The 13,889-nt window shown below is 46.4% G+C and overlaps 1 protein-coding gene across 3 annotated transcripts in view; it reads left to right on the top strand.

The window, feature by feature from the left end:
• Window positions 1–5,655: 5,655 nt before the first annotated feature.
• Window positions 5,656–13,889, top strand: part of CHCHD3 (coiled-coil-helix-coiled-coil-helix domain containing 3) — a 423,433-nt gene continuing 415,199 nt past the window's right edge. For all 3 annotated transcript variants that reach the window (XM_087968922.1, XM_087968921.1, XM_087968920.1), the window contains exons 1-2: window positions 5,656–5,947; window positions 12,890–12,995. In XM_087968922.1, coding sequence (XP_087825048.1) covers window positions 5,864–5,947; window positions 12,890–12,995 — 190 coding nt within the window. In that variant the 5' untranslated portion in view covers window positions 5,656–5,863. The remainder of the gene's footprint in view (window positions 5,948–12,889; window positions 12,996–13,889) is intronic.

The following is a 13,889-nucleotide window of genomic DNA, read 5'->3' as shown; positions in this document are numbered from 1 at the left end:
GTTGGAAGTCAAGGACTACCTGTATATCTGGCCTTCAGGTGAGGACAGGGTGGGATGCTGTAATGTTTGGACTGGTTTACCGTTGGTAAAATATTTTTCCCCCTCTTCCTACATAATAATAGAGTAAAAGGGATGGAAGGGACCTTGGGGGTCTTCAGGCAGTGGTGGGATTCAATTTTTTTTTACTACCGGTTCTGTGGGCATGGCTTGGTGGGCGTGGCAGGGGAAGGATATACTGCAAAATCCCCATTCCCTGCCCACCCCACTAACCTGCTTTCCAGCTCTGTTCTCCTGTGCAGGGCAACCAAAGAAGACCCAGCCAATCAGCTGGGACTCAATGGGAGGCAGAGAAGAGATGGGGTTTGGCAGGGCCAGTCAGAGATGATATTTGCTGGTTCTCCGAACTACTCAAAATTTCCACTATTGGTTCTCCAGAACTGGTCAGAACCTGCTGAATACCACCTCTGGTCCACAAGTGCCATTTTGGTGCTAGGTAAGAGTTAATTGAATTCAAGAGAGGTTGGACTTTGCGTTTGTGACTACCTAGAGATTCCAGACTGATTCCTCTCTTGTCTCTACCACCCCAGGCTCTGCCATTCCTCCTACAACAGAGCTTCTACATGTGGTTCTCTTGGCTCACGGATCACAATTGGGCCCAAAATTTCTGTTGCTAAGCGCGACATTTATTCCAAGTGAGTTTTGCGACATTCTTACACCATGTAAGTGAATCACTGCAATTGTTTTTTTTAATTGAAGTTTTTTTATTTTATATTTACAATAAACTCATCTTTCATTTAAACAGTGTGTCGACTGGGTACATATATCTTGTGCTAACAATTATAACTAATACTTTTCTTACCAGTTAGAGCAATAAGCATATTTTCTTTATATGCTATTGTCTCTTATATCTGTCATGCCCCTGTTGGAATCTGATTCCAAGGCGGAGGTCGAGCAGCTGACAGGGAGTGGGAGTATGGCTGTGGTGGCTGTGGAGGAAACTGGGGAAGGGCACAGTCTGGCTGGGCATTCAGAGGAAGACCCAGGGCCACCCCCTCTTCATCCTAGTGCATGCAGGGAATAACGGATAAAGGAGCAATGTGGGTTACAGGGGAGAAAAAGGCCCCGATTCCCTTCATTAGCTGCAGCTGGGAAAACAGGATTTTAAAAGGGTGTTTGGCACAGCACCTTGCTGGAAGCAAAGTGTGCATTATCTTTGTTTGTCAAGTCTAATCTGGGTTCTGGTGTCCTCCCAACTGTGTGTGTTTCATTATGTTTTGAAGTCTGCAATTCCTTATCCTGCCCTGTCTTGTTAATTGCTGTTGTGTGGTTTGTGTTGGTTTTTATTTATAATCTATATATAGTTTGGGTTCAGACTGAATTTCTTCCCTTTAAAGACTGTTCTTGGGAGAGTTTTTTCTCCAGCCGATGATAACTGGACATTGGGGGCCAAGTTGGAGGAATTCAAGGGACTTTACCTACTTTTGTGACTTGGTTGCTTTTGTGCCACTCCCCGAGTCATTACAGTATCTCTCATCCTTATAACCATCTTAACTTATTCTCTATATATTCATCTATTGAATTTTAACTTGTTTTTATTATCCAACCATTGATAAAATAAATTCCATACCATATAGTAGTATTCAGTTTTATCCTTTTCCTTAATTGCCAGTGTTAATCTATTCATCCCTGCACATTCTAATATTTTCTCAGTCACCTTTCCCTCCACTGGAATCTTTTCGCTTTTCCAATTCTGAGCAAATACAATTCTGGCTGCGGTTAATACATGAATAATCAAATATGCTTTTTCTTTGCTGTAACCTTCACTGCAGTTGTTAAGTTAGTAATATGGTTTTTAAGTGAATCTTGCTTTCCCAGTGATTTTGTCAGAAGGTCACAAAAAGGGGATTGCGTGAACCTGGGATGCTGTAACTGTCATAAATAGGAGAGTTGTCAAAGAGTCTGAATTTTGATTATGTGACCATGGGGATGCTACAACGGTCGTAAGTGTGAACAAGGGTCATGTCACTTTTTCCAGTGCTGTTGTAAGTTCAAACAGCCATAAAACAAACTGTTATAAGTCAAGGACTACATGTACTACCCAAATCACAACTTGCCCTTTTAAGGTGATGGTTCTACAGAGGAATGATGGAGTCTGTCATCTGCACCTCTATAACTGTCTGGTTTGGGCTCTGCAACCCAACAGGACAGACACAGACTTCAGAGGATAATTAGGACTGCAGGAAAAACAATGGCTACCAACCTGCCTTCCATGGAGGACCTGTATCCTGCACGAGTCAAAAAGGGGGCTGTGAAAATATCTACAGACCCCTCACATCCTGGACATAAACTGTTTCAACTCCTTCCCTCAAAACGACACTATAGAGCACTGCACACCAGAATAACTAGACACAAGGATGGTTTTTCCCCCCAACGTCATCACTCTACTAAACAACTAACTCCCACAACACTGTAAAACTATTTACTAAGTCTGCATTACTATTACTATTAATCTTCCCATCACTCCTTATCACCCATCCCTTTCCACTCGTGACTGTATAACTGTAACCTTGTTGCTTGTATCCTCACAATTTATATTGACGGCTTCCTAGTATGACTTGATTTTTAATTGTACCCTATGACTATTATTATTAAGTGTTGCACCTGATGATTCTTGACTCTTGATAAATGTCTCTTTTCTTTTATGTACACTGAGAGCATTTGCACCAAGACAAATTCCTTGTGAGTCCAGCCACACTTGGCCAATAAAGAATTCTATTCTATTCTATTCTATTCTATTCTATTCTATTCTATTCTATTCTATTCTATTCTATTCTATTCTATTCTCAGTAAAGATTCTATTCTATTCTATACAAAGATTCTATTCTATTCTATTATTTTTTTTTCTTAAAAAAAGGGATTTTAATTTTCTGAATGTTAGGAGAATTCAGAAACATAATCCCGCAGACACGTCAAAATACTGTAATGGTGTTGCGCAGTTTTATTTTCCTTTACTCATTCAGCCTGCCTGGAGATGATGTGGCAAAAGGGTGTTAAATATTAAAAATCATGAATTCAGATTTGAATGCTTCATTTCCACTGTTCACTTCCATTACTCATTGGATTAGAGGTGTTGGCTGTCCTCAGTTGTTTGACTAGTGTTTGGCAGAAAATATTAAAGTTTCATATGTCAATTGTCAGATACAAAATATATACAAGAATCGCTGAATTCTAAATAGCATTGATTCCAACAGTGCAACTGAAAAACAAAAAGCTGCATGCCAAATATTAGAAACCATGAAATTCTAAATACTATTGCGTGCCAATTATTGAACATAAAATACCATCGTACGCCAATTATTTAAATATTGCGAATACAAAAATACCTATAATCAAAGAATGTTAATTCCTTACTTTGTGGAAAGGCAGGTCCAAATCCCCACAACTATTAAATCACAAAAGGTGATCTTCTGTTATTTATCAAATTTGGAGACAGCCCTTTTCCCTGATTTTGGGTGGTGTGCAATTAAGAACTTGGTTTAGTCACAGATTTGCAAGATTCTGTTAATGTAGCTGTACAATGAAGGAGAATTAGCAGAGTCGGAAAGGACCTTGGAGATCTTCTAGTCCAGGGGTCGCCAACCTTTTGGACCTCAGGGACCACCACCAAACTCATCGTTTTAAATCCCACAGACCAGAGACCCTGGGAAAATAATAATAATAAAGTCTGCAGGAAAATTCCCCATTCTGTTTTCCTACCGATCGATCATTCTTTATTTGGGATCACAGGATACCGTCTCCATCTCCGTTCTCGGGGGAGGGAGAGAGAGACTTTTGGCTTTATGCAAGGAAAGCAGCAGAAGTAGCAGAAGTCTTTCTTTCTCTCCCCCAAACTCCACCAGAAATGAATCTTTTGCCAGCGCAGCCTCTTGGAGCAGGAGGCCTTGCAGAGTCCCAAAGACTCGTTTCTGGCAGAGTTTGGGGGAGAGAAAAGATTTTTCTATAGGGTTTCCTGCCTGAGCAGGGGGTTGGACTAGAAGATCTCCAAGGCCCCTTCCAACTCTGTTATTCTGGTTGGTCTGTGGCAGTGCTATTGCTAGTAGCTTGCCCCGTCTGTGTTGGTGAGAGTGTTCTTAGTGATTCGTTGGGTTACAATCCTGAGCTCAAGAAATCCCAGATATTCTCTTCTCTAGGTAACACCCTGAGATTAGATTGTGGCGGTTTGCCAAAAATTCTGGGACTTTTGAAGTCCACCAGTCTTAAAAGTTGCCAAGTTTGAACACCCAGATGGGAGAGGATGGTTTAATTGTGGTGCTCTCTGAGCTTGGTTTGCTTCCTTGCGGATGTTTCATGACCCAAACTAGGTAACATCATCAGTATTGGAAGGGAGTGGGGTTTGTGGAGAGAAAGAGAAAAAGGAGGACACTGGTTAGATATAAAAGCTTGCAAATCCCACTCCCTTCTAGCACTGAAGATATTACCTATTTGGGTCATGAAATGTCTGTAAGAAAACCATCAAGCTCAGAGAACACCAAAACCCCAGTCCTCCCCCCTCTTCCTCTCTGCAAACCCCACTCCCTTCTAGCACTGATGATGTCACCTAGTTGGGTCATGAAATGTCTGCAAGGAAACCACCAAACTCAAGAGAGCACCAAGGAATCATCTTCATCTTCTTCTGCTTCTCCTTCTTCCTCTCCTCCTCCTCCTCCTCTCCACATACCCCACTCTCCTTCTAGCACTGATGATGTTATCTAGTTGGGTCATGAAATGTCTGCAAGGAAACCACCAAACTCAAGAGAGCACCAAGGAATCATCTTCATCTTCTTCTGCTTCTCCTTCTTCCTCTCCTCCTCCTCCTCCTCTCCACATACCCCACTCTCCTTCTAGCACTGATGATGTTATCTAGTTGGGTCATGAAATGTCTGCAAGGAAACCACCAAACTCAAGAGAGCACCAAGGAATCATCTTCATCTTCTTCTGCTTCTCCTTCTTCCTCTCCTCCTCCTCCTCCTCTCCACATACCCCACTCTCCTTCTAGCACTGATGATGTTATCTAGTTGGGTCATGAAATGTCTGCAAGAAGACAGTCAAGCTCAGAGAGCACCAAGGACCCCACAATTCTTCTCTTCTCCTCTTCTCCCTCCTCCTGCTCCTCCTCACAAACCCCCACTCCCTTCCAGCACTGATAATGTTCCCTAGTTGGGTCATGAAATGTCTTCAAGAAAACTAACAAGCTCAGAGAGCACCAAGGACGCCCACAGTCCCCCTCCTCCTCCTCTTCCCTCTCCAGAAAACTTCACTCCCTTCTCAATTAACCCTGAGCTACAAAGATTCTCTTCTATGGTTTTAATTGGTTATCTTGCATATGCCAGAAGGCTCGACTAGATGACTCTTTGGGGGGGGGAGGGGGGGTCCCTTCGAACTCTATAGTCCCCGTCTGCAAAAAAATACAGAGCGGCTAGGAATTTCTATCGATTTGCATTTCTTTCACGCGGCCCAGACTTTGCAAGCTTCCTTGCCAAGAAGTTCACCTTGGAACTGCATCCCCCAGAATGCCGCGCGACGCGCCTCTTTCGCGCACGCTCCCCGCTTTGCCGCGGTGCATTCCGGGAGCCGTGGTTCAACATCCCCCGTGGAAAGTTTCCTACCTAGTACACATACATTGCTTGGACCAGAGAGCGGGAGAAAGAAAAGTTTCCGCTCCGCCCTTGTGGGCCAGACTGTTGCCTGGGGCAACGGCTCTTTGACCAACCAGCGCGCGGCGGCGAGCCGCGGCGGGCCAATGGCGCGCGCCGGTGGGCGGAGCTGAAGTCTCCTTGGGCCCCCGTGCCGAGGCCTAGTTCAGTTTGACCCGGCCTCGGGCGCCATGGGCGGCGGTGAGAGCGCTCCCCGGAGGGTCACCTTCGAGGCGGACGAAAACGACAACATCACGGTGGTGAAGGGCATCCGGGTGAGGCTGGGGGCGAGTCTCGGCTTAGTCGGGGGAGCCTTCCTTCTTGGGGGGGATTGAGGGGAGGTCTGGGGAGATTGGACTCCCTGGTTGCCTTGGTAACAGCATCCAATGAGAAGATGCTCAGGGGAGGGGGAGCTTCCTCCTGTAGCCTTGGCCTGTGGAACTCGCGGCCTCATGATGAGATGATGATGATTCTTAATTACATTACAAATGCTGGCTCTCCTTTCCTGCGGGGATCCCAGGCAGTCCTCAAATTACGACCACGACGGAGCCCCGAATTTCTGTGGCTAAGGGAGTTTTGCCCCCTTTGACGACGTTTCCCGCCCAAATTGGCTAAGTTAAATTAGTTAAATCAGTAACAACGGTTGTTAAGTGAATCTGGCTTCCTCCACCCCCGTTGACTTTGCTTATTGGAAGGTCGCCAAAGTGAATCACGTGCGCCCCGCACCGGACGCTGCAACCGTCATAAGTGTGAGTCAGTGGTCCAGCATCCTAATATAAGTCAGGTGACCGTGGGGAGGCTGCAAAGGTCATCAGTGTGAAAAGAGGTCGTTGGTGGGAAAAGGGGTCGTAAGTCACTTTTTTCAGCGCCCAACGGTCATTAAGTCAGGGGTCTCCAACCGTGGCAACTTTTAAGATTTGTGGACTTCAACTCCCAGAATTCCTCAGCCAGCTTTGCTGGCTGAGGAATTCTGGGAGTTGAAGTCCACAAATCTTAAAAGTTGCCACGGTTGGAGACCCCTGCACTAAGTGAACTGTTGTAAGCCGGGGACTCCCTGTGCAGAGCAAACCAAGGGGAAAGGAGTTGGACCCAAAGCTTCAAGGGGTTCCTTCCCCTTTTTACTGAACATCCAGCCCGTCCTTGCGTCCCCTTTGAAGGGGACGCAAGAAACCTGCAAAATGTCCCCCTTCCAAATCCAGCCCTTCCCATTGCATGGATATTCCCCCCAAAAAAAGATGGCACCTGGCACCCACTGCAAAGGTTGTGCTTCATGTGGTTGCAGGAGGTGCCCCAGGGGCTTTCACCCCTCTGCAGAGTCCGAGACCCAGCTGCAAAATCAGGTGGAGTCCTATTTGAACCTACCCTGTTCTGTAGGACAGGTTGCATTTGGCTGCAAATGCTGCAGACTCAGAATAATTGCACTGATGTTGTAACCTAGTTGGGTCGTGCAACGTCTGCAAGAAGAAAAATCTAGCTCAGGGAGCATCAAGGACTCCCCCTCCTCCTCCCCTCCCTCACTCCCATGTAATACTGATGATGTTACCCAGTTGGGTCCTGAAACATCTGCAGAGAAAACGAAGCTTAGAGAGCACCAAGGACCCCACAGTCCTCCTCCTCCTCCCAAACTCCACTCCTTCTAGCACTGATGATGTTACCCAGTTAGATCCTGAAACGTCTGCAGTGAAATATCCAAGTTCAGAGAGCAGCAAGGACTCAATTGTTCAACCCTGAGCTACAAATGCTGTCTTCTATAAAGACCCATCAAGAACCAACCTTCCTTCCTTCCTTCCTTCCTTCCTTCCTTCCTTCCTTCCTTCCTTCCTTCCTTCCTTCCTTTCCTTCCTTCCTTCCTTCCTTCCTTCCTTCCTTCCTTCCTTCCTTCCTTCCCTCCCTCCCTCCCTCCCTCCCTCCCCCCCCTCCCTTCCTTCCTTCCTTCCTTCCTTCCTTCCTTCCTTCCTTCCTTCCTTCCTTCCTTCCTCCCTTCCCTTCCCTTCCTTCCCTTCCCTTCCCTTCCCTTCCCTACCTACTTCCCTACCTACCTACCTTCTCCAACTTTATTATCAGTTTTAAACAATTCCTTACCCTCCTATACAGCCACCAAGCACCTTGCTTGTCTGACGTGTTCAGAGAATTTGGACTTTGCAGACTTCTTTGGTTGACCCAGAATCACAAGAGAGGAATTAGAATGAGGTTGGCTGAGCCATCTCTTGTCTCCCCACCCCTCCATGGTGATGGCACCTCCTTGCCTTACCCAGAACCTCTCCATTTCCCCCACTTTTCCTTCCTTCCTTCCTTCCTTCCTTCCTTCCTTCCTTCCTTCCTTCCTTCCTTCCTTCCCTTCCCTTCCCTTCCCTTCCCTTCCCTTCCTTCCTTCCCTTCCCTTCCCTTCCCTTCCCTTCCCTCCCTCCCTCCCTCCCTCCCTCCCTCCCTCCCTTCCTTCCTTCCTTCCTTCCTTCCTTCCTTCCTTCCTTCCTTCCTTCCTTCCTTACAGGCCTCCCTGTGTCAGGATTTGCTACGTCTGAAGCCTGCATAGAGAGGTTTCAAAAGAAAAATGAAAGAGCAGAGGATGAAACTGAAAGGGGTTGGTGTGACACTCTTTTTTTCTCCTTTGCCTCTTCGGATTTGGGGGCTCCTTTCATTCTCCTTTTCCCCCCCTCCTTAAGACTCCACCAACTCTTTCTTGCTTCCACCTCATCCCTTTGGTCGCTCCCCTGTAAACAAGGATTCCTGTGTTCTCATGACATCGTTCCCTTGAAGTCCCCTTTTCCCTCCGCCCTGAAGCTTAGTAACAAAGAATTTACGGAGCTGAAACTCTATAGAGTACCCGCTGTTGCTGCTGAATATTAGTTTTCAACCGTGTAGTCTGGAAACCCTCACATAACAGTGCTCGAATTAATATTATTTCTGCTCTAGAGGCAGTCAGCTTGGCTAACATTTAGCCAGTTTGGTCCTGTGATTAAGGCACCGGGGCTAGAAAGTGGGGAGACTGAATTCAAGTCCCGCTTAGCTGGCTGCATGACTTTGGACCAATCACCAGGAGACAGGGAGTTCTAGTCTTTTCTGCATGAAAAGCAGCTCGATGTCTTTGGGACCGTTACCGGGAGACGGTGAGTTCTAGTCCTGCCTTAAGCATGAAAACCAGTTAGGTGACTTTGCACCAATTACTGAAAGATAGTGAGATCTAGTTCCACCTTAGGTATGAAAGCCAGCTTGGTGACTTGGGCCAATTACCAGGAGACGGTGAGTTCTAGTCTGGCCTTAGGCATGAAAACCAGTTAGGTGACTTTGCGCCAATTACGGGGAGATAGTGAGTTCTAGTTCCACCATAGGCATTTAAAGCCAGCTTGTGGACTTTGTGCCAATTGCCAGGAGACAGTGAGTTCTAGTTTTGCCTTAGGCATGAAAGTCAGCTGGGTGACTTTGGGCCAATCTCCTTCTTAGCCCAACTCACTTTACAGGGTTGTTGTTATGGGGTAAATAGGAGGATGAAGGTTTGTTGATTATGTTGTTATAAAAATAACGCTGGGATACAAATAAATAAAATAGAGAAGAGCAACCAGGATGATTAGGGCAGAGGTCGCCAACTGGTGGGCTGTGGCCCACTGGTGGGCCGTGAGAAAATTTTGGTGGGCCACAGAGAAATCTCACCCCCAGAGCACCCCCACAAAGCAATCAATCCAGGCTGCGCAGAAACACAAGGCTGCTCAGCCCACATGGCCTGAGGGAACCCTCCCCGCCCACTCACTCCTTAGCCGGCAAACTTGCCTGCTAAATTTCTATTTTTCCTTTTTCCGACCATCATCTGTTCTGCTGTGCCGGGAGATTTAGATTAGCTAGGAAGCAAGAAATGGTTGGATTTCTTGCTTTCTAGCTAGTCTTTAGATCTTCAGCTCAGCACAGCCGAACCTCCGTTAGGACTGAAGGTTTGCTTGCAAGCAAATTCAGTGCAAACTCACGGCAAGCAAATTTGAGAGACTGAGCTAGCCGATGGCAGATAGATAGATCACTGAATGATTCTGTGAGCAACTCAATCTGCCTGTTTTGCCTGATGTGGGGTAAAAGTTGCTCTTTTTTTTATAAAAAATTCAATATTTACATGCATGGTGTGTTGTGGGTTAATTTTGTGAGTTTGCTTACTAGCAAATTTTATGAGTTTGCTTGCAAGCAAATTTTATGTGACAGACTGAGCTAGCCAATGGCAGATAGATAGATCTCTGAATGAATCTGTGATTCTGTGAGCAACTCAGTCTGCCTGATTTTGGGTAAAAGTTGCTCTTTTTTTATAAGAAATTCGATATTTATATAAATATTTATAATATTTACATACAAGCCATGCCCAGCCAGTCACATGACCACCAAGCCACACCCACAAATTAGGCCATGCCCACACAACCGGTTAGTGGTCCCTGGGATCTAAAATTATGAGTTTGGTGCTCCTGAGTCCTGTATTCTAATCAAGGGCATGTGGAGGATTGCAGCCCCCTACAGGTAGTCCTCATGACCACAATTGAGCCCTGTTGTTAACTGAAACATTTGTTAAGTGAGTTTTGCCCCATTTGATGACTTTCCTTGCCACAGTTGTTAAGTGAACCATTGCAGTTGATAAGTTAGAAACCCGGTTGTTAAATGAACCTGGCTTCCCCCATTGACTTGGCTTGCGAGAAGATCGCAAAAGGGGATCTCAGGACACTGCAACCGTCATAAATGTGAATCAGTTGCCAAGCTGGTCTAAATTTTGATCAAGCTGTCGTGGGGCTGCCCCAATGGTCATAAGTGCAAAAAAAAAACAAAAAAACCAGCCATAAGTCACTTTTCTCATTGCTGTTGCAACTTTGAACGGTCTATAAACAAACTGTTGTAAGTCGAGGACTACCTGTATTGTGTGGGCCATGTATGCACCTCTCTAGTGGTATTTCATTTTTGTACCTGGCCCTGGGGGGTCTTTTTCCCAAGAATGTGTGGTTGGAAATTGCTTGCAAATTGCCCCCCCCCCCAAAAAGGATGATTTTTCTTCTTCAATGCTTGTGAAAATAAGTGGCTCTTTTAAGCCTTGGATTTCCTTCTAACCCGTTTCCCCGAAAATACGACCTACCCTGAAAGTAAGTCCTAGCTTGATTTTAACATGTGTGCCCAATATAAGCAGACATGATATTCTTCCGATTAAAATCGGAATTCCGATTTTTTGGGGAATGCCCCCCTTCCCCCTTCTTCTCCTCCTTCCCCCCTCGGAGGCCCCGAGTCAGGAGTTGCTACCGCTGGCGTGGCTCTGCGTGGCTCCAGTCCCGCGTTGCCTCAGGAAGGGAAAGGCAAAAAGGAAGAGCCGCGGCGGCGCTTTGCAACGGCAGCAGCGGCTCCTGGTTTTGCCTTTCCCTTCCCAGGGCAACGCGGGACTGGAGCCGCGCCGGCGGTAGCAACTCCTGACAGCCCCAGCCGGATACCTGAGCGGAGGCCGGGCGGGCGGGCGGTGCGAGCGGAGGCCGGGCGGGCGGCAGGAAAAGGGAGCTGGGCAGCGATTTCTTGGCGCGCGGGGGGGGGGTCTCTTTTGGCCGGCCCCGATTTTTTTTTCAGAGGGGAATATCATGCCTGATAAGCCCTACCCCCCCCCCAAATAAGCCCTAATTAAGATTCCACCCAGTGCACTGGTAAAATTAAGCTAGGGTGACGATGGGGAGGGTGGAGCTGCCCTACTTTACTTACCTTTGGACAGGTGTAGCCAGGCCTCGATACCTGCCTTGCCGGCCCATTTCTTCTGCAGCTGGCAAGGCTTTCCTGAAGGCCTCTGGAGCTGAAAACAAAGCTTTGGATCGATCCTGAAGGCTGCAGAGGCCTTCAGGAAAGCCTTTCTGGCTGCAGAAGAAGACATCCCCGAAGGCCGGGGGCGATGCGTGCAAGTGAGGTTAGTCAGTGGAGGACTTCCCACGAAAATAAGACCTGGTGCTTTTTTCGGTGGCAAAAAAATAAATAAATAAGACCGTCTTATTTTCGGCAAAACACAGTAAATTTCTATGTTTCTTGGAAGAAAAATACCCAATCTCCCCTACCTCTCTGTGGGAAAAAGGCCAGAGAAATTTTATACTTGCCATTATTGGCCTACGTCCTGTGGTTGTTGGCTGCAGAAGAACGATGGATTTTTTTTTTTAAAAAAGAGAGACCTTTGGCTGCCGAGTGATTGCCAGCCTCTATTCCAAGTCCCGTTTTAGACTCAGAAAATTTCTTACCGAGTTCCCCTTTTTTAAAAAAAATGCTATTTTATTTGAAAGGGGGAAAGGCTAGCCAAAGTTGAAGAATGCGTTTTAGCCGAGGAAAATCACATTTAATATATTTCCATTTTTTACCTGCCGGTGGCTTAAAAAATGCATTCTAAGATTTTTTTAAAACCCTTCTCCAGGCGTGGTTTTTTTTTTTTTTCCGACAAAAGCAATTTTAGGGCTTAAGAGCTCAAATGAAATGCTAGAAGACTTTGTATCTCAAACCTCATACAAGATGTAGCGTGGGAATTATATATGTTCCTGTTGTGGTTCGCTGGCAGCCTGTGCGAACAGCAGTAGAATTGGATAGTGGGGAGGAACAGGGACCAGTCTGGGAGTCTAGGGAGGACTCAGATGACGGTCCTGCATCCGATGCAGAAATGGGGCCAGGACCATCTGGGAGTGGGGTGCTGACTCTGGAGCCTCTGGAGTCTGGCAGCAGCAAGGCAGAGGAACGAGGGGAGCCTGTTCCCAGTGTGCATGTGCACAGAGCTGCCAGAAGGCAAGAGCAGCTAAGGCAAAAAAGGCAATTTGGGAGTAAGGCTTGGAGGTGATTGGCCCTCCAATAAGGTATAAAGGAAGTGCAAAGGTAGGAAAACCTTTGCAGGAAGCAACATTGTTTGCTCTGACCGGTTTGGACTCTGAAAGCTCCGTGGTGAATTAGTTCTCTGTTTGGTTTTGGAAAGACTAATTGGGACTTTAGTCGTTGGCAGCACTTCAAGAAAGATAAAGGTGCGTTCTTATCAGACTTCTCCCAAACAATTTTGGCAGGCGTTCCCTGAGACTAATTATAACCGGTTAAGTCTCATTCCGGGCTGTGAATGACGATAATTCACAGTCGTTGAACTAAAATAAAAGAGTTTTGGATTTTATATGTGTTTGTTGGTGTCTCAGGAAGCCTTGGTCAGAACAGTTCCAGGGATACCGCTGGAAAACAGCAACCGCCTCTTTTTGTGTGTTATTTTTCAGCTCTCCGAAAATGTCATCGAGCGGATGAAAGAGCCATCTTCTCCTGGCGGAAAATCTCAGAAGAAATTTGGATCTAGCAATCATACCTCCATTGGTGGAGCTGCAGGTATGTCTCTCTTTTCCAGGATAAGATGATGGTCCTTTTTTAAATGTAAATCTGAAAATTTTTGTTCCAGGGATTAATACAGGTTGTCCTTGATTTACAACCATCCCTTCAGTGACCGTTTGAAGTGACGGCACTGAACCCCCCGACTTCAGGCCGTTTTCCCCACTCGTGACTGTTGGAGATATCCCCACGGGATCCAAATTGAGATGCTCGGCAACTGACTCGTGTTTACGACGGTTGCAAAATCCCCGGGGTCACAGGATCCCCTTTTATGACTGTCTGACATGCAAAAGTCAATGGGGAAAGTCAGAGCCACTTCACAACCGTGTGGCTAACTTAACAACCGCAGGGATTCACTTCACAGCTACGACCGGAAAGGCTGTAAAACGGGGCAAAACTCACTTCGCAACTCTCTTGCTTGCGATAAAATGTCGGGCTTGATTTTGGTTGTAAGTCGAGGACTACCTGTGAAACATTTGGTTCTGTTTAAAATGATCCACTTCTCCTGGCCTATGACTGATTCTCTATTTGTCTCTCTCTCTCTAAGTCTGTCTCTCTGTCTCTGTCTGTCTGTCTGTCTTTCTCTCTGTCTCTATCTCTCTGTCTCTGTGTCTCTCTTTGTCTGTCTATGCCTCTCTCTCTCTCTCCCTCTGTCCTCTTGTCTCTCTGTCTGTCTCTCTGTCTCTGTCTCTTTTTCTCTTTGTCTCTCTATCCGTCTCTTTCTCTCTCTGTCTCTCTTTCTCTTTCTGTCTCTGTCTCCCTGTCTCTGTCTCCCTGTCTCTCTCTGCCTGTGTCTGTCTCTTTCTCTCGCTGTCTCTTTGTCGGTCTCTCTCTTTGTCTCTCTGTCTCTCTCTCTCTCTCACACACACACTCTGAGGCGTTCAATCATTGTAT

Source organism: Notechis scutatus, chromosome 6, assembly GCF_049901735.1.
Source record: "Notechis scutatus isolate UNSWTSFEM ecotype Mainland chromosome 6, rNotScu1.2, whole genome shotgun sequence".
NCBI lineage: Eukaryota > Metazoa > Chordata > Lepidosauria > Squamata > Elapidae > Notechis > Notechis scutatus.
The sequence above is the reverse complement of the archived record's forward strand: the minus strand, read 5'-3'. Positions and strand labels throughout refer to the sequence as shown.